A 21,687-nucleotide genomic window follows, 5' to 3' on the forward strand; every position below is an offset into this window, starting at 1 on the left:
TGATAACAAAAGAGGGCGAGGAAGACAGATGACATAACGAGCTAGGGGGGGGGGGGGAAACAATAACACCAACACTCATCCGCACAGGCTACTGTATGCATTAACTATCAGCATCGATTATCAAACGAAACTAAGCAGTTCAAACAAGGTGGCATCTAGTGGCTGGTGCTAGTACCATTTGCCCACTGTAGGAGGAGGCGTGCTTGTACCCACGTACACGGCACACGCCTGTCAAGAGTCAAGACACGAGGCAGATGTCTAGTTTTCAGCAACCAGACACCACAACTGCTGCTATCAATACACATTTAGCAGCTCCAGATCAGGTTCTCTTAATATCATTCGGACAGATTGGGGACAGGTTCACAGCTTGGTTTCCACCTTAAATGTCCGGTGTACACCCATGTCTAATGATTGAAAACAAGCAGAACATCTTTGCTTCAGTTTCAGGTGTTCATTCATATTCTAAATATGAATCTAGAATAAAGTATGATTGAATAGCTGGTTTACATAAACACAACATCAAAGGAGAGTAAAAGTACAGATGAGATCTCATCAACAATCAAGGCAATCACAAGGATGCAAAAAGTAGTTCCTTTATTATCTTCACTGTCATAGATTAAAATTGTAGTTATACATTACTAGAGGCATCAATATAGTCTGAACTGACCACATTTTTTAAATACGGTGTGGAAACATCAACTGCTGCCAAGTCCATCTCGCAGCTTATTGTACCATCACATACAGTAGCATTAATAATGTCTGCAGTAGTTTCAATAAACACTTTTTAAGTGACCCAATGCCTCAAATAATGTTATCTTTTTAAACCGCAGTCTTAACAACACATCCAAGTACTTTTAGTTAGTGCAGTAAGAAAGTCCAGTGTCAAATCAAAAAAGGCTTTTCCCTCGCTTGTGAAGTACTGCTCCAGTGCTGTTGTACACCATGGGAAGACAATACTCAAAGATAACTAAAAAAAAAAAAAAAAGATATGTGTAAGGTCCAGCTTCATTTCACAAAATAGGACGGAACAAATCTGGGTGACATTTTTAAACTTTTTTTTTTAATATAAATATGACAATCATAATAATTATCTTTGAATAGGCTATCTCTTATACCCGACTATTGATGAACACTAACAAAAAGGTGGAAAGAGGAACCGATGCACAGGTGTTAAGACAGAGCCAATCCCAAAAGAAAAAAAAGAGAAGGAAAATCTTCTGGTACAACTCCTCAACGGGGCAGGGCTTTCAATCTGTGGAAAATACACTGGAGGCAACCGCTGAGGTGTTGCTGTCCGGTACGAGCAGTTAGGTGTTGAAAGAAAAATGTGTGACTGTCGAATATGCATGCTTTAATCAAAGAGGGGGAGGCATGTGAAGAAAAAGAGACTCAAAGAATACTATGACAGTATAACAGATGAATTAATAAAAGATGTATACACAAAAAAAAATAATAATCTTAGAAAAATAAACACTAGAATGGCACAGGACAACAATAAGGGAACATACTAAATAAGTGTTTTTCATTTTTCTACAACAGAGCCATGGGGGGGAGGAAGTTATAAAAATAAGTCTGTCTGTATTCAGATTTTTTTTATTTTAATTTTTTTTAAAGGAAATTAAACTGGTCCACCCATGTTACCCCAGAGGAAGAAAAGGGCAGATGGGCCGGCAAAAAAAAAAGGGAGAAGAAAAAAAATTGGCACAACATCATTTAAACAACAAGGCGGGTGTTACTCTGCCACAAAAAACAGGCTGATGACGGGCAAGAGCAAGGCTTTTCTCTGTCCACATCTCAAACAAAGTGGCAAAGTCTGGTCACCCAGTAGCGACGGACAGGGACGCTGGTTGTCCTGGTGACCACCGATCAGCCCAAATGAGGCTGCGGGTGGCACATGTCACGTCGCCACGCGCCAGATCTCACATTAGATCCGTCCCCCGTGGTTAATTCACTTTATCCTGGAATATGTAGAGGTTGTTGGTCGTCGCCACCGCAATGATGTTGTCCTGGGGATGCCAGGCAGTGTGTAGGATCTTCTTGTTGAAGTCCAAACTGTCCACGCTGATTTCGTCCTTCTTGCGCTTGCCCCCTGCACACACCTTGCGGGGCTTGAGGACCTGCATGGGCTTGCTGTTCTCCCGGGACGCCTCCAGAGTCACGTCTCGCCTCTGGCCGCGGTCGAACATCCGGAAGAAGTTGTTGTACGAGCCGGTCATCACCACACTGATGGGGAGGGATAGGAGAAAGGGATGTGAGACAAAATAATCTTGGAATTATCTCAGTAACCAAAAGATTGTCGTGTTTTGTAGGTAGAAGGCCGAGTTCACACACAAACAGGCAGTGCGGCGAATCGGAGGAGTGTTACCCCGGAATTCCACTGGCTGCGCGTGCGGTGTCCAACGGTTTTGCTCCGTGCGCCCACGTCCGTCAATACCCACCGGCTCCGTTTTCAAAGCAGGCACGGCCAGCTCCGCTGAACAGCTGGAGTCGCGAGAACGAGGAGTTCCCGCAGTAATAAAAGTGACGGGCGATCGCTCTTGATAATATGATTCTCCTATATGGTATTTACACAACAACGAACGCACGGAAGGTTATTGTTCCCATCCGAACGAGTAAAAGAACAGTGGACATGCTTGTATGTGTCTCTGTTTTGAGAATGTCACCTGCAGTGAACACCGAGTGTCTTATTTTGAAAATTAACCGGAGGTTTTATTGTTTTGTCGGCGCTTGTGTTCCTGTCTATCTCGATGTGTTCTGTGTTAAATTGATGCGGTGAGCTCAGGCATCCGGCAGAAATAGAAGCAGTGCGTATTTCACCGGAGAGCTGGAGCAGCAGCGGAGCAGAGAGACGGTGCAGCGGACGTGGTGGAAACTCACCCACTGACTGCTCTTAATTGTATTACTGTTTCTGCCGTGCTGGAGCGGAGAAGGACCGGAGATGCAGCCGGTGGAATTCGGCCTTTACACAGCAGTGGGAGTTTCAATTAATTAACATAACAGGGGGGCGCCCTTAGCTCAGTTAGTAGGGCGTCCCCCTCACATGGGCCTCGGTCAGCAGCGGACCCGGGTTCGATTCCAGCCCGCGGTCATTCTCTGCATGTCACTCCCCTCTCTGCCCCATTTCAACTCTGTCTCTACACTGTCAATAAAGCATAAAAATGCCAAAAAAATATCTTAAAAAAAAAAAATTAACATAACAGTACACCTTTGCTCCTATGCCGTGATTGGCTGCAGCAGCGTGACGCAAGGCTGCTTTTCTCCAAAAGTTGAGCATGTTCTACGCAGAGAACCCCAGCTTGTGGCGGTGTGGACCACCACAGCTTAAACGGACAGGCCTTATTCGAAGGGGTAAACCTGTGTTTTTGATGCACTGCCTGATTTGGTAGGGAATTTTAGATTAATTTAAAGTAACTTACATACGCATATTCACAATGACCGACACTGATAGTAGACTGTACAGCACACACAATACTAATAAGTGACATTTTAAAAAAAAGCTACTCAGCCAGTCTCACAATCATTATTAAGCATTATGAAATCTGTTTTTGTTATTGCATCCAAATTACGCTTGCCCTACTTTGCAGGTGAGTCAAAAAACAAACAAAAACCAAAATATAAGATAAGAGCATGATTAAACTATTAAACAAACATGTCATCATATTCCAAACACAGATAAGAGATGTCAACAGTCAATTCTAGTGCAAAATGTTTTTCATTGGGTGTGATCATGTTCTGCCCCCTGCAGGTCCTCACCTGTCATTGCCATTCCAGCAGCATTCAAACTTGTCAAAGATGCAGTCGTTCTCGTAGAGTGAGCACAGCTTGCTTCTCAGATACTCATGAACCTGGAATGATCAGAAAACTGATGTGAACGGGGGCTACCTTAAACACTCACACATCCACTGTGAAGGATCTTTATATCTACTGCAGGTTTGGATTATTTGATAAGGCCAGGCTTGAAACAACACATTAGCAATCTAATGTTATTTATAAATCTGATCAGAATGGATCTCCTGCAGATACAAAAGACTGTACAGCAAAACGATATATTTGGTGCCTCCTAGTGGCCACCATGGGGAATTACAAGGATTTAATAATAAAAAAAGGTGTGGCCACTCAGTATAAATAAGTATGTCTTTGCATCCATTTCTATATTTAGCATTGTGAATTAAAGCACAACACAGAGGCGTCATTTAAAATAAATGTGCATTGAATTAAATTAGGAGGTGTCCAAGGTGCGGACACTTTCACGTTTGTTGAGGCCTTCAGAAAAATAATCAAAATCAAACTTTTGAAGTATGTCAGCTTTATTTTAAAATACGAGCATTATTTTTTCCCGGTAATGACAGTACCCAGTACTGAATGTTTCGTTTTTTCAACCTTTGTGATGCATTAAATCATGTGTGCATAAAACTAACTCATTTAGTGTGATATTACTAGTGTCTAATGCCATTGCCTTTGTATGATACCACTAACAAGAGAATCTTTAGAGCCCAGACCAAGTAACAGTGTAAACAGCTACTGTAGCAAGAGGCCCTTCAAACTTCAAAGGCTTTGTCACTCTCACCTGATAAGTCTCCACAGGCCTGCTCTCCATGTTCAGGTCCCAGATCTTGACTGACAGGTAGTCCCTGGTCATCATGTAGCGTCCGTTGTGGCTAAACTTAACGTCTGAGATGGAGGATATGATCTCAGAGAAGAAGGAGCGATTACTGGGATCTTCTGGCTCCTCAAACACTGGACAAGACAAAGGAAGATGGTAGGAACATTAGTAAGAGACTGGTAGACGGACGGTTTCAGAACATTAGTGAGATGTGTGCATACATATGGGGATGGAAAACAAACACAGATGAGGATCTGTGATTGAAACTTTGCTGATGTACATTTAGAATTTAGTTCATCATTTAGGTGACAGCTGATGGTTTTGTATCCCATGAGTACACATCTTTTAGAGCAAAGGTGTGTGAACTAGAGTGTCTTAACTTTGATCTTCTGTGGTTGATAAATAATAATTAAGTCATTTGAAAATGTGCCTGTTAAACAAAGAGTCAATAGTGTGTATTTGCAGTAACCCAACACCTCTGACATACAACAATCAAACACTGGGAATTCCATATGTGTTAACGTTCCTTGTGTGAGGGGAGGGGGCTTTGTGCTTTTAACATGTGCTGCTCGTTCATGGTCTTGGACAGATGTGAAGTTTATTTCTTACTATGGGAAAAGCTTTTTTTTTTAAGCTTAGAGCTTCCCATTTTAAGACCACAGCCTTTGATTTGTCCCCCCATGGCACCCTGCGCCACCTAACACACAGGCATATAACATATACTCATTTGTTTTAACAGTTTCTATTATATTACTACTAGGTTAAATAATGTAGTGCCATCTTGTCATCAGAATAGCTGTAGCATCACTGGAGATAGCACTGCTTCTAGCTGACCTTTTCAGTGGAATGTGCGTCATGTTTTTGTTTCCACCATATACAAATTTACCACTAAACACCAAGCTTCACTGGCTTCCAGCTAGAAGTCTTAATGTGGAGCTAAAGTGTAGTTCAGTGTCAATCAGGGGTCTTATCTTAAATAATCCAGTAGTTAATCCCCTGATAAAGAGTTGGTGATTAAAAAACCAAATGAGGCACTCACATTTGGACTGTTTGTCACACAGCGCTGACTGCCTCATGTCACAGAGCCGGATGGTTCCTTTGCTGCTGCTGTAGACGAAGGTGTTACACTGGTTAGGATGGAACTCTGCTGCTGTGATCACCTCCGTTAGCTCCTCCATGTTAGCCGGTTTAATGTCAACAATATCTGGAGAGCACAGGGTTAAGGGCAAAACACCATTCTAGTGATTAGGGCCACGAATGGCTTGGTTTGAGTACGAATGACATTGTGTACAGTGCATTTCTGCAGCACAAACACATTTCCTAAATGGAATGGAAATCACAGCAATTTCCATTGAAAACTGTCAATGGTTAAATGTAAATACAGCATTTGCACAGGGGAAAATCATAAAAAGAAATAAACATCAAATGGACCAGTGTGGCATTAGATCATTTCATACTTAAATGACTGATTAGGCCGGTGCAGACGCAAAAGCCAGCCCGTATTGAAGGATACTGAAGCTGCGGTCGGTGATCTCGAGGTGCCACAGGTTGATGCGCAGGTCGTCTGCAGACAGGTAGGTCTCATTGTCACTGTTGACTGAGATAGAGTTGATATGGTAGGTGTGAGCGTTGGCAAACACCCTGCGTGGACTGGCTTCCACCATGAGGTCCATGGGTATTAAAACTGGTACCTGAGATCAGGGAAAACAGGACAAAATGTGAAACTTAAAATATAAAACGACACAAATTCATTTTTGGGTGCAGAGTGAGATGAACAGTTTAAATCCACGATGAAGACGAGCCGAGCTATACAATGTTTCTATTACAAGCTGAATTGCCTAATGTTTTTTTAAATGTTGTGCCAACATGCAACCCTAAGAGCCTTTTGGCTGAATGCCTTGATAATGATGCACCCACAAGGTTCATGAGTCTGACAGGATTCCAAACATTAGCTCAAAGCCTTACGGTAGGAGCACAAACTGTGTGCTGGGGTTATACTTGTCGTTAAAAACGGAAAAGCCAGCCTAACCGGTAACACTTGTGCAGCCAAGTTTGTCGGATTTGGAATAACTGGCATTTAGTTTCAAGATGATGTCAGAGGCAAAAACCATTGATATGTTGTATATCATACAAAGCCAGCACAGGCAGGCACACACATACACAGAGAGACACCCACAAGCAGGCACACACACACACACACACACACACACACACACACACGTGAGTCCCACACGTTAGACCCACTGAAAGGTGTTCTGTTATTCTGGACATCTCAGGGCTGTGTGAGCACGTACAGTCCATGCCTCACAATTAGCTACTCTTGCTATGTGACTGCTAGATGTCACACAGGATAGGGCAGGAAAACCTAAACCTACAGTGCTGCTGGAAAGTATGTGAATCCCTTGAGCATTTTGGAATTTTTATTTATTTTTACCATTATTAATTTATTTTTATCAATACCAATATGTTTTAGATGAAATAACAGATGTTTATCAATTCAACATTTATCTTTTCCGGAAATCAATTGTTAAAAGAGAAAAAACAAGTGATTTGCCAACTGTTGTATGTGCAAAAGTTTGTGAACCCTGAGCTGCATTGCTTAAATCGAGCAGGTAAACACAATCAGATGGGCCAAATTGAGTGATGAAATGGACCAATGTAATGAGAGATCTTTAGGTACAAATTGGGCGGCACTAGATAACACGGATATAAAACCAGGTCAGTTTAGGCCCACCAAAGTGAACCCATTCATGTCAGACATGCCAAGAGTAAAGGAAAACTCAGAGGATCTCAGGAATAGAGTTGTGATGTTGCACATGTGTCTGGGGACAACTATACATTAATTTAAAAAATTTGAGCTCCATCGGTCCACCGTGAGGCAAATCATCTACAAATGGAAAGCTTTAAGAGTGACTGAACATCTGCCTAAAAGTGGATTTCCTTCAAAAATATCCACAAGCGCCACAAGAAAAGTGATTTCAGTTAAAAGTCAACCCAAACATTACATCTAGTGATTTGCAGACCTCTCTTGCAGCATCTGGGACAGATGTGCATGGTTCCACAATAAGAAGAAAACTCAGTCAACATGGCTTTCATGAGAGGGTTGCTGAAGAAGCCTCTGCTCTCAAAAAAGAACACAACTGCATGTCGCAACATTGCCAGAGAGCACCTGGAGATACCTGAAGTCTTCTGGAAGTCTATTCTGTGGACAGATTAGTCCAATTTAACTGTTTGGTCATAACCAAAACCGCCATTTATGGGCAAAAACGCAATCTGCATACCACCAAGAGAACCTTCTCTCAAGTGATTCCGTATTTTTGGGCCACAATACAGATTAGCGCCGCCTGCTGTTATGGAGACATTACGTCCCGCGGAAGAGCAGAGCGTACGGAAAGTCAGTAGTCGGCTCGGTGTGTTCTTGGCACTTTTTTGGCCGCGACGGGAAGACTGGAGCTGCCTGAAACGGCAGACTCCATTTTCGGGTAGTCGGACCGGTGTGTCCTGGCCTTTAAAGCTTTCCATTTGTAGATGACTTGCCTCACGGTGGACCGATGGAGCTCAAACTTTTTCTAAATTAATTTATAGCTATCCCCGGACAAATGTGCAGCATCTCTATTCCTAAGATCCTCTGAGATTTTATTTCCCTCTTGGCATGTCTGACCTGTATAGGTTCACTTTGGTGGGCCTAAACTCACCTGATTTTACATCTGTTTTATCTAGTGCCGCCCAATTTCTTCCCTGAAGATCTCTCATTCTCGATTTCATCACTCAATTTGGCCCACCTGATTGTGTTTACCTGCTCGATTTAAGCAATGCAGCACAGGGTTCAACAGTTGGCAAATCATTTGTTTTATCTGTTTTAACAATTGATTTCCGGAATAGAAAAATGTTGAATTGATAAACAAACATCTGTTATTTCATATAAAAAATACTGGTATTGATAAAATGAATGATTAATGGTTAAACTGAATACAATTCCAAAATGCTCAAGGGTTTCACATACTTTGAAACAGCACTGTATATGATACTTTTAAATTTATTATTTAGTGATCTCGGCAAACTGCCTGCATAGTTTCACTGAAGTCCAACCTCAAGAAAAACTGCATTCAGCCAGAATAACTGAAAACACCTGTGTGGGTATTCAGAGCAGAAAATCACACAGCAGGTTTCCTGCAACGCCTGCATTACCTAAGGAAGCAAAGCCAGTAAGATGGGCAGCACTGCTCTCTCACTATAGCAAGGATCTAATGTGAAAGTATTCTCAATTCTGTGTAGAAACCTTGCTCAGACCGAGTTAATTAAGCACTAACCCGCAGTGACGTGATAGAGTTGGGGTCTTTGTAGCGTCCATCCTCCTCTTTGAGATTATAGCCCTCTGGTCTCTTGTCTCGTTCACTGATTTTCCACAACTTGATTGTCTTATCTAAAAAAGAAAAATATGTCAACGGCAACAGTAGCAAAAAGATGTAAGGACACATGCACACTCTTCGCATACACTGAAGGAGTCAAACAACCTGAATATGTTGTTTTGAGCTCACATGAAAAGGATATTGTGTTTGAAGTAGGCAAAGGAGAATGTATCAATTTATAAAATGACCAGGAAGATGCACAGGAAATCTTTTGGAAAAAAAAAACTCATTCTTGTTGTTCAATTTGATGGAATGTGACACTATAGATCATTTCTGATTAAAGGGATTGTAATGTCAACTATCTGCCTTTAAAGTTAAAAAGCTCACCAAACTTAACAAAAACCTGTGCGTGCGCCCAATTAAAAAGGAGTTACTGACCGTTAGTTGACAACAGGAACTGGGCAGCGTTCTTCTGAGGAAGCCAGCGAATCTTGTTGATCTTCTCTTCTATTTCCAAACTCTTCAAGTAGTCAAACTCGGGCTCGTGGCTCTGGAAAGTGCTGTAAACATTGTACTCGCTCCGGAACTGAGGCGGATTCTTATTCTGATATCAGACAAAAGATGAAAAAAGAGCACAAGTCAGTGACAACGGTTTTTGATCTATATTTGATCAGTTCCATTCCAAAGAGACGTATCCATCTATTTAGATAGAAGTGTCAGCTACTTTTTACAAGAAATAATACGTTTGTGAACATTTATTCTTAATGTTTGACTTTTTGCTTACAGAGAAGTTACCACAATAAAATTGTGTGTACTTTAAACCATTTATCTAAAATGGATAATGCGTGGGAACAAATTCAAACAGTTGTACCTCTATTTCCTGCTGGAAAATGACAACACGTCCACCCTTGTCTCCAGTGGCTAGCAGCTCCCCTGTGTGGTTAAACTCAACCGTTGATATGATGTCCGCTGCAAACAAAACACAAAAGAACATTTAAACTTACAACTGTAATAATGACCTTTTATAAAGTAGTGTAGAGATAAAAGCAACTTCCCTCCAATACTCAAATAGACAATGAGGATCAGGAACCACTTAATTCATTCAAAATAAACCTGGATTTATTTAGCCTGGAATCAGAGCGCCCTGAGCACATAGGAAAGGTATAGAGAAGTATGTTTGGGTGCATTCACACTTGGTCCGGTTGATCCATACCATGCTTAAGCACGGTTGCCCCGCGTCCTCCCACGATGGGCACACTTGCTTCGGTTTAGGCGTGGGTTTGGGATTTGGAGCGTATTTGTATCAGATTATTATTTAATATTTTCATCCAGCCAAATTTGCAGCAAACATTCCACTTCCACATCGGACCAATGCAAACCCTTCTGCAAATTTTTGCATTGATCGCAGGGAACAGTTTCATATAAATTGATGCCAGGACTCTGTCTATGCGCGTGCACACCTCTTCCAACCGTGCCTGGGCCAAGGCAGTTTACCGTGCTTGAGCACGGAACAGAGCACTCACACTGGTCAAAACAATATTAGCTGACAACCAAGCTTGGGCACGGTACGGATGCTTAGTGTGTGCGCACACCATTAAATAGTAAATGAGGATCAGGGACCACTGTCTTCATCCCAACTAACCCTGGATGTATGTGTCCTGAGTGCACTAAGCGCATAGGACAGGTATAGAGAAGGATGCCAGAGCATGTAGAGCAGACGGGAAATTATCAGTAACCTAGATCCATCCTGCACCATCAGCTGCATTATGTTACTTTAAGTACAAAACACACACACACTCCTTTGTTGACCACTGGAGCAGAAAGACAATGCTGCAAAAGGGTTGTAGTAGGAGGTCTTTGTGTACACCAAACTCCCTGCGGCCATAAGGAGGGGGGGGGTACATTTAAAGTAGAGGCACGGTTACTTAAGATGACATACTCTGCTCTTTTATTAGGCCATCCCTAATTATCTTTCATTTTCCATCAGCTGTCATTTCATTCATGCCATTAACTCATGTCCTTAGCCTCTAACATGTTCGAATAATGGAGGAATGCCCATCACAGATGTAAAAAAAACAAACGCAATGGCCACAGCAAAGCAGCTAAGGCATTACTAGAACACATTGGTTATTAATGAGTAAAGGAAGCCACTATCTGTACAGTATGTGGATGCTGCATAAATAAAGAACGGTTAGATAGAGAATGTAGGCCGAGGATATTGTACTATTCTTTTCTGTCGCTCCCTCAGGAATGTGTTAAACGGCTGAAACATGCCAGACTGCTGCAGAACACCATGAACTGTACAGTACTGCCTCACAGCAAAGCACAGAGTCTTTCTTTAGATCGCACCTACAAGGCCATCGTTAGTGTGTTAGGCACAACAACAGACGACACATAACGAGCCGTGTGGGCCAATAGGAATTCATTTGACTAGTATGGGGGTAGGAAGCAGAAGACTCAAAATATCAAAGCTTACAATGGCAGCACATTTGTACTGCTGGCTTCCTGGAACATCTGATTAAAACACAAAAATAAATAGAATAAATAAAAAAATCTGAAGAACACAACTGCCTCAAGTCTGAGGAAAATATTTTTTGCATGTCAACGGCCATCATTTGAGGGAAAGACCAATCAAAGCACAGTGTACTAAAAAGGAAAATATTAATAAATATTAAAAAAAAACAGAGCTTCCTCAATCTGTTCAATAGGTCAACTGCTTTGGAGCAAGGCTGCCACCATGGAGGGGCTTCAGCAAAAAGACCGAATCCGTCTCAAGGTTGGAAGAATACAACAGTTCATATATTACCTTTGTTCAGTGTTTAAAGAAACTATTCTGGACCGGTGTACCATTTAACTGTACAGTCATTATGTAGGATGTAGTGGTGTGGTGTATTTACATTGTATCCTATTTTAGCGGCAGGTTCTGTCCATTATTCTTTCCAACCCATTTACATCAATGCTTATAACATTGTAATGCAATGCAATAATATCCAACAATGTACTGCACTGGCCAGTCAAATACATGTGTAGACAAGCGTTATAGCTTGAATACCCAATTGCGTAATTGGTGTAGCATTGTGCTACCGCTTCCTTTTCATTTAGACAGATGACTGCCACCATAATAACCCCCCCAGAAATCCTGAAACGTCTCCACAGCCATGGATACATTATTCAGCATCTCTGAACTGTCCATTAACAGATATCTGCCGACAGCTCTGTTGCCAAATGTCCCTATAGTCTGGACGCCCGCCAGGCACCATGAGTGACTGAGATCAGAGTCCACGACACAGACAAGACACAAGGGGCGTCTGCAGCTCCTAATGCGGCCGCCATCACTCCTCACTGTGGCCGCTTTAATGACAAATATGACTGAACTTCCTGTAGCATTAATAGCCATGTCGGGGGGGGGGAAACTTTTAATGTGCAGTTATCAAAAGAAGGAAGTGTGTGGTTTGTATCAGCACTAGCATAACACACACAGCTCCATTAAAGCAGGCTGCTGGGAAACTAGGAATGGAACCACAGACATACATTACATGGGAGCAGCTACATTTCTGACAGTTTAAAAGAGGACACATTAGCTTAAGGCTGAAGTGTTTTAAGGGAGTTATGTACAGTAGGGTTTGAAATTTGGGCATTCGGGTTCAGAGGTGGTGGAGAGGTTAGAAGCTAAAAAAGGAGGCTGGCATGCAGCTCTATGTGTTCCCAGATCTGGACGTTTGATCAGAAAAAGTGGTTATCCAAAAAGGGAATTTCGCTGCCCAATAATAATGCATGAAGTTAGGCAGGTCCGGTTAGAGATGACATTTTATACTAATTTCCAGGTCTTACTGATTCTGGAATCTCATAGCGCACGTAGACATGATTGATCGCACAGTAAACTCTGTACATCTTGGGAAACTGGGCATCTCGCCCTCCGTCTTGCTTGTATTTTATGCGTTCTCTCAAAAACGGTCCATGTAGGTTGCTTCTCCCCCTTTGCCTCATCCCACAGAGCCCACTCAGTGATTGGTCACCTTACGGAAGACTTCCACCAAAGGGCTGCCGAGCACGAGCACCAGAGCTCAAGTGAAGACGTTTGCTACATTGACACTGCACTCACAACCCCTTTGTGTCCGATTGTTGACACAAATAACCACAGGTAGGACACCGCCCCCTCCTTTTGGCCGGTGACAATGATAAAATGTTACTTTCATCTTGCGTATAGAGAAGTCTGACTCACTGTGAGCCAGAGTAAAAATAAAAACTCCTGAAGCAGCGTGTGCAGAGCAAACCAAAACTCCCTACAGGGCTCGCGTCCAAATATGGGCACCTCATTGTTTGATGCTTTGTTTGACACGACTGTCCGACATTGTAACAACATGTATAGGTCAGAAAAGAAGAAAAAGCACAATAGGTCCCCTTTAACATAGTGGCACTTTTAAACATGGCCCTTTCTCTAGTCATCTGCTTGATGACCACACAAAGAGCCAGTCACAGTGAGGGTAAGACCTATTGTTTTATTATCCTGTCGCAAGGAGTGTGTAGTTCAAATGCATAGTATCAGAGCACACCATGACACAGCTAAATTGTGATATGTCGCCAGGAGAAATTGAACAATTAAGGAAGATACTAAGCTGCTATCTGCTCACTCACTGCAAGCTGTGTATAACCCACTTTCCCATCCATTCTTTATGCCTCCAAATACTAGCTCATACCTTCAGCTACGTCATCATCGATGGCTCCTTTCACCTGAGAGAAGCACCACTGCATGTCACCTCCAGGTCCTGTAGAGATTAGAATAAAACAAAAAACAAACAAGCATTGAACATAGAACATAGAACAGTGGCAGGTTGCATGTTTATCAATGTGCTTTCATTTCAAGCTCAACAGTGTTCGGGTATAAAATATGATGAACAAGTGGTTGAGAGAAACCTATTTGGCTCTAAGTTTCAAATGAGTCTGCCCGTTCAGTAATGAAATACATAATGTGGCGTTTCAAAACAGTGCACCGATTGTGTGTTTGGACCTTCTTTGCTCATGCATGCAAGTAGTTCAAAAGTAGCAACTCTACAAAGGAAAGCTTTTTTTTCAGCAAGTTGTCACTCACGCAGCTAGGGATCATTGAAATGATGTTACTATAGGACTATAAACGGATGGCAGACCTGTTGTGAAAATGTGTGTGGTGATAGTGTGTGCACATACGTCCTTTCACTACTTCTGCAAGTCTAGCACCAAAAACAAATATTGTAATTGTTATCACATGATGCCTTTGAATTTTCTGCCCTCAAATCCAGATATAAATATCCCTGGCCTGATCTGTTGCAAGCGTGAAGATTATGCTAAGGGCCCATTTATGAGGCCAAAAAAATAATAAAAAAATACAGGCCAATTGGGCGGCAAAGATCTTTAACATTCAACAAGTACATTCCAACTCAAGAATATGATTTGAGTCCTATTTAATACAGTGGTTGTCACGATGGGCGAACAAGTCAAATTCATGAATACTGACTATTAAACACCAGATCATGAGGACAGTAGGTGAATTAATCCTTGAAAAAGACTTTATTGCACGACTTGGAAAGCAAGAAATAACACGCCACCTTGCTTTATAACGACTTCCAATCGCTGCCTCAACAGGTTCCCAATCGACATAGATCATTGCATAACACGGCCAGTTAAATTCCGCATATTTTGGCACGTGAACATGTATGTAATTACACAATGAAAACTGGTCGGATTTGTCGATGACAAATGTCCAACACTCGAGGAACAGCTCTGCAGAACTATCAAGGACAGTTATGAGTCACCGTGGCTTCAGCATACACTAGTGCATTGAAATTAATTATGATATTAAACAAAAAGCCAAGGCAGGGTTTGGTACTGGGCAGTACACAATGTAACAGGTGTTTAATGTTTTAAATCCGCTAAATCATGTCGGTTTCAACAAGGGGATGATGTGCAATACCTCTGCCCAAATACCAGTGGCATTTCCCCGCCCAAATGCATGGACTAAATAGGTTATAAGTGACCTATTTTTGCAGGATGATACATAAACAGCCATTTACATCAATTAGCTGCAAGGGACTGAAGGCGCGTCTACGTTATAATGAGTCTACACTCACTGAACAAGTATCAGCTGATGAATGAAACGTGAAATGCAACGTTAGGCTAAACAAACCCCTGTCTAAATGGGTCCCTATTTGAGACGGGGGGGATTCTCTACTCACTTATGTACCAAACGCTGGCTCCCTTGGCTTTTCAGTCGTTTAATTCAGAAATGGCACAGCCTATTTAAGAGCGTGTAAAGTCTGCAGCAGGCCTGAACTATCAGCCTGCATGTGGGCAATGTCAAAGTTTTAGCTAATGTTAGCTAGCCCTAGCCTCTCTAGCCAGTCCTGGCATGTCTGAGGAGATTTGTGCACTGACGTGGAAACCCACGGTTTTACCTCAAGCTATTTGCTTTAATGAGTCACCATTTACCACAGAAAAAATACTTTAAATACCTAGTTTGTTTAATTTAAGTTGCGTGCACAGGCCTGGGGAGCAGCCGTTACATCTACGACAAGTTAGCGTTAGGTTAGCTATGTTTGGCTAACACGGTTTGCAGCGTTAGCTTGAAAGAGCCCCAGGCCGATGGTAATGGTAAACAGCTACCGTTTGCTAGCAGCGGCGGCTTGCTAGTCAAGTTAGCTTTAGCCGACAAATACAGGCCAGATGGGCGATGACACTGGAGTTTGCTGGTTAGCTTACGCTAGCGCACTAGCTAAGTTTTGTGAGCTAGCTACCGTTAGCCTAAAGTGACATTCGGCTTCTTTAGCGAAATATTGAAACCGTCATAGCAGAGAGCTGGAGGGAGCAGAGTCTAGTTGCAGTAAAACCCCGGCCTGTTCGTGGTGTTTATGTGTGTAATTGTTCAAATGAATTACCTGCCATGACGAGACAGACAGTGGAGCTTGCCTCAGTCAGTCACGATCCTTCTTCCCACTCCCACGCGTTGGTTCGTGGGATCTCAACTTTTTTCTCTTCCGCTAAATTTCCGCTGCTTGTCTGTCTGTCTGCGGAGAGCACAATGTTGGGCGTTCAATTAACCGTAACAGTGGTGAATGTATTACTGATCTCCTCCTTTTCTTCCCCGTTCCTTTCGCTGTTGTTCTACTGTGTGTGTCAGTCACTCTCCCACTCTGCCTCTCTTGCCGCATCCCACAAGTCACTTCTTCCCCACCCCTCTACGGTCTCTCCGCACGTGAACCAAAGGCTTTTTATAATGCGCGCGGAAGATGCACAGGCACGCGCGTGCACAAAGGTGGGACACACACCTTCCTAGGATAGGGATGGGCAGAGTCTCCTGTCCAACAGCAGTATTAGCCTACTTGATACACATTTTACAGAAGCCTATTTATATGTCGTGTGTTGAGGTTGAAAAGCACTCAAGAATTAATACAATGTTGATATTGTGTTACTCAGAAATGTCTGGTCACAGACTAGAGCAAGAACCAATGTGGCAAGGGGCCATTTCAGTATGGCTACACCTTTTCAATTTGATCTGTTTCAAAGGTGCTCTCCAAAACTTTGGTCATAGGCCTATTATTTGTATATGAAAGCATTCTCAAATTGTGTGAGTAGCCTATAAAGTCAAAGCAGATAGTGCACATACACTCTTTATCACATGCGCATATAGGCCTATTAGTCTACTCTTTATAGCCTACAGTAACTAGTCATCAAAAGGCCTACTTATATTACAGTTTGCATTGTCTTGCCTTACTCTTGCACTAACACAAGCCTTCGGCAGTAACAATGTGATATAAACACTGTTTGCCCTACTCTTTCCAGTTAATTTGCTATATCAAATGTTGTTATCTTAGCTGTACAACTGTATTCTGCATTGTGGTCAAGGATATAGAGCGAACTTGTGTTGTGTGTCATATTGCATACTGGACCAATTAAATCTATTCTGATTCTGAGATTCCAAGTTATTTCCCCATGAGGGCAGAATACAATATTAGAAACATATGTAAATAAATAAAAATTGTCCTGTGAACACTGGAATTCTTAACTTTCCATAAGTAGACTTCAAAAGCTATTCCAATTCTACTGATTTTTCTGTTTGCAGTCAGTCACTCTCCATCCTAGAAAAGTCCAATTACAATCATGCATGGATTGCAAGTTAATAAAGACACATCTAAAGAAGTGCATTCCTTAAGGACTGCCAGTCATAAAATCGCAGTATAAAAATAAATTCACATTCCTACAAAGACCGACGCATGACTATTGCGATCCACTTCTGCTGTTTCTCTGTCTGTCAGAACCATGTTGTTGGGTGGACTCCGGAGGCGATTGAAGAGCTTTTTAGATGTTGCAGCAGCCCAAACACAGAGGCCTTCAGATGTGTATAAGTGAAGGCTTCACCACCCACATGGACACTTCAGATGCTTATCTCCCTCAGATGATGCATGCCCACTGAAGACAGAGGAAATACAGCAGTGCTGTGCCGCAGCTTGCTATAAGAATCATAGGAATGTGAAGAATACCTTCAATTGAAAAGCCCACAAGAAATACTAAGATGGATATTTCTTTGTCAGAAACTTGATCAATTGAAGCAGAGCTATCAAAACTGCCAACTGCAATATGGGAGTGGAGTCAGTGAAGCTGTCACCACACTCCCAGGCACTGCTTTTCTGATCCACCTCACCTGCCAATGATTTCAAACTCTATAATTAACATTTCTATCTATTTGTAAGGATGAACTGTCCACTTATTTTATATGTATATTTTTGATCGTTTCCAATGTCAGTTGTTCACATTGAGGTCTGTGGATTATCCTGAGTAACACGGACATTGTTTCCAGAAATAGAAATTGCTTTCTTTATTAATTTAATAGTTAACTCATGCTGCTTTGAGGTTCTCATGTAAAATTCCATTTTGTAGGCATACTGGTGTTCTGAACCCTTTGCTAATGCTAGTGTTAGCATACTAACATCCTCACTTAGACAATGCTAAAATGTTTTTGTGTAGGTGTAATATTTACAATTTTCTTCATCTTAGTTGACTATATGGATGCAAATATTTGCCTTGCACTAAACACAAACTACAGCTGGGGCTATAATGGGAATGTCTTGAGTTGTGTTGGTATTTGGTCATAAACCAAGTCACTGAACAAATTCAACTACGTATATGGACATGATGATGGTGCTGGATGAAAAATGGAGGAATCACCATACCATTAATCTGGACAGGAAGATGGACATTTCACTCAAAACCACAAATGTCAACCTCATGGTGCATGGCTCTAGAAAGAGAAAAGGTCAGGATCACAGTCAAGATGAGGAAAATGTGGGAAAAATCTGTGTTTTTTGTTGTTTGTTTGTTTTTTCTCAGCTAACCCCATAGACTGTGGCTAACCCCTTGAAGTCAACTAAAGACCAAGTATCAAGTCTCCAGTGTACTGCTCTGCCTGTTGAGGATTGCTGGGACTTCCTGTCCGGCTGAAGACAGCTTGTGTTGCTGTCAAACAAGACTTTATTGTTGGGATGTGTTTCAGCCATGACTGGGTCCCTTCAATGTGTGCATAAATCACAGCTCCTAATTATAGAAACTGGTGGACACTGACGATGTGACGGTCAGTGAGAGTGATTTCACATCTGTGTGGGGCAACATGGGATTTCCATGAATCTGTCCCTCCAACAAGTGCTGTCCCAATGAAACATGTTGTTGCATCTTAATCAGATATTTCCAAGAAAATAATACTTTAAGAATTCACTCTGCCCTCTTTAAAACTGTCCACTATCACAGTATGTATTCCCAATGTTTAGCTACCGATAAATACATAACATAGAGGAAGTATAGGAGGAAATTTCAGGTAAATAAATATTCTGTTATTGACAGTTTATTGCTTATTTTCACATCATTCATATGAAATTCCTTTTCAATGATGTCAGCAAGCAGCGTATTATGCTACCTCGTTATTTCCTTTCATGTTCAGTCAAGGATGTCATATTGGCCTAGTAAGCTTGTCAGTAGTAAGGATGGAACAGGGATGGATACAAAGGACCCTGTTTTTTTGCTTTGTCCACTAGAGGGCAACCAAGATCTGAGATTGTGGGTTTACATCATTATAGTGTTGTTAATGTCAGAGATCAATTCATTTCTCCCCTTATCACATTCTAAATGTAAGCCTAATATATATATTTTTTTTTCTTTGAAGACCAGAAAGAACATGCTTGAAAAAGACAAACTAATGTCTGAAAAATGTTTTTTCTGACTTCGACACACAACTGCGATAGATGTTTGTGACATAGATGTTTGACTTTTATATCAGGATGATGAATTCATTTTCAAAACAATTTGCGAGGAACTGAATACAAAACCAACAAACAAACAACATAGTCCGATCTGTGGGCTCATTGGTGGGTTTCTGTTGTCAGATGTGTGGACAACGCAGGTGCAGGTGTTGTGGTGTCAGATAAATTCTAATCTTGATATCGGACATTGTGGTTTCTTCTGCCAGACAATGGCTGGTAATGGAAAACCAACAAGTGCCAATTACTATCCTAAAGGGTCTGGGGTGCCAAGGTTTTCAGACATCTTGATACAATTAAATTAGCACTATTCATTTAAGTGTCACATATGACATGTAACATTAATCATATTCATATGATTAACATGATTATTATCAGAAGCAGGGCCGCTGCTACGCTTTTGGGTGCCCTAAGCAGAAATTGTCAGTGATGCCCCCCCCCCCCAAAAAAAAAAAACACCCAGAAGCTCGCGTCCGTAGGGCGCGAGCGAAATTTTTTTGCCATTGCAAGATCTCTGCGACTGCTTTTTGGCACATTTGCCAGCATTTACTAACAGAAAGAACAGCTTAACTTGTGAAAAAACTGCCTTTGCAAAGGAATTGAGTGATAGGATCATAGACTGATTATGAGATAATGGGCCCCTGGGCTTACACTCTTAAAGGGCCCCCCACTTGTCCCTATCCAGTCAGGTACACTGAATTTTCTACACGGATACATACAATTAATGGCAAAAACATATTAAGGAAGTCAGTGTTTCCCACAGGATTTTGGGGTATTGTTGGAGGGACCCTGTACCTTGTTGGGGGGTGGGTGGAATTTTTTTTACCTTTTTAAAGTAAAATGCATCAATCTGGTGCACTTTGTGAGGAAATTTTAGAGACTAGAAAGATATCAAATCCTGAGATGCAGAAGGAACATTATTTTTCAGATTTTTCTTAAACAGGCAGCACTCTTTACTCTGCAACTGTAAAAACAGTAGATTGGTCTGCAGACCCATGTTCTATGATGGAGAGGCCCATTTCAACAGATAAAGGGTGGATATGAACAATTTAGAATTCACACATATAAAGTTTATTTGTGTATGTGTGAGGGGGCCTTCAACCCCCTTAGACACAGCTACTAATGCTGTTGTTTTTAACTTGCTTTTGTATTTCTCCCCTACTAGTTGAGGGGCCCATGATGATTTCTATCTTGTTACATTTTAATGAGTACTTATATTTAGGCTATTCCTTTTTGGACCCTGTTATTGACATCAGTGACTGAGCTCTTTGACTATGCAACATGAAAAGTTACTATCAGTATCTCTGGCTAAGGGCCCCCCTGAGCCCTTGGGCCCCTGGGCCTGTGCCCGGTGTGCCTGTGCAGTAATCCACCCCTGGATAGGTTACACAATTAAGAAAAAACAACGATGGGCCTGTTCATAACTAATTTATATATTTTTTGTAATGTAATGATTATCATGAACTTTAACAAAAAATAAACTATTTTGGGGGGCCCCCAGACCATCTCTTTTTCCTTTTTAATTAAAAAAAAAAATAAAAAAAATAAAAAATAAATTATAATTATAATTTTTTTTTTTTTGGGGTGCCCCCCCAGGAACTTGGTGCCCTACGCAGTCTGCGTACTCTGCGTATAGGGAGCGGCGGCCCTGATCAGAAGTAGAAGCAATTATCGTGTAAGGGCTGTCTGCATTTAGAAATTTGTCCAGAGATATATCATATGCAATATTTGAAGAAAAGAAGAAGAGAAAAATTAAAAATGAACATAAAGAGCACCTGCATTGGAGCAATCAGAGCTTTCATGTTTCCAGGCCTTCCTACATCATCCAAAGAGATCCTCTGGAATTGTTTACTGTCTTCCAAAAAGCATGTTGTTGGTTTATGCTGCTACAGATGACTTTATTACCAAGCTTTAGGGGATACTTTTGTAGAACATAAACATGTTGTCAATGCCAAACCATGCAGTAGGCTCATGGGTTCTCTAATTGGTAGGTGTCCAGCAAGACAAGGTGCTGCATCCCTAATGGTTATTATTGTATAGCATGTTAAAACTTAAAAAGTAGTGTTATGCAAAATGCTTTCATCCTCTAGCTGGAGATATTGAACTAAAATCATGCACAATATATATTTTAGCATATTATACTTCAGTTGTTACATATCTAATGCACAATCATGAGAAACGTTAATGCACTCTCTAAGCACAAGCATGATATAATTAATAAAAAAATCCTAATTGCGAGAACAGAATGCATCACATTAAAGATAGGAAGCCTGTTGTGCTTAATTAGCATTGCTTCATGGTGTGCCAATGACATACATGCACCAGGCATGCACACACAGTCTACACATCATAGGTTTGTCATGTTACAACCTAATTATACACCAGGACCAGGCAGGGGCAGTGTTGTTCAAAAGGCTCAAGCAGTTGTAGGCCGGAAGTGTAGACCTACTAGGTGCAG

General features: G+C 41.5%; 1 protein-coding gene across 1 annotated transcript; it reads right to left on the minus strand.

Moving 5' to 3' along the window:
• Nucleotides 1-577: 577 nt before the first annotated feature.
• Nucleotides 578-16,163, minus strand: ppp2r2ab (protein phosphatase 2, regulatory subunit B, alpha b). The gene is made up of 10 exons (XM_080046940.1): nucleotides 15,861-16,163; nucleotides 13,650-13,718; nucleotides 9,824-9,921; nucleotides 9,391-9,556; nucleotides 8,914-9,026; nucleotides 6,117-6,294; nucleotides 5,643-5,807; nucleotides 4,568-4,737; nucleotides 3,754-3,845; nucleotides 578-2,223 (listed from the first exon to the last, which is right to left on the minus strand). The coding sequence occupies exons 1-10, from the start codon at nucleotides 15,865-15,867 to the stop codon at nucleotides 1,944-1,946; spliced, it is 1,338 nt and encodes a 445-aa protein (XP_079903066.1). The 5' UTR covers nucleotides 15,868-16,163; the 3' UTR covers nucleotides 578-1,943.
• Nucleotides 16,164-21,687: the final 5,524 nt, after the last annotated feature.

This window comes from Ammodytes marinus, assembly GCF_949987685.1.
Source record: "Ammodytes marinus genome assembly, chromosome: 18".
NCBI classification, from domain to species: Eukaryota; Metazoa; Chordata; class Actinopteri; order Uranoscopiformes; family Ammodytidae; genus Ammodytes; species Ammodytes marinus.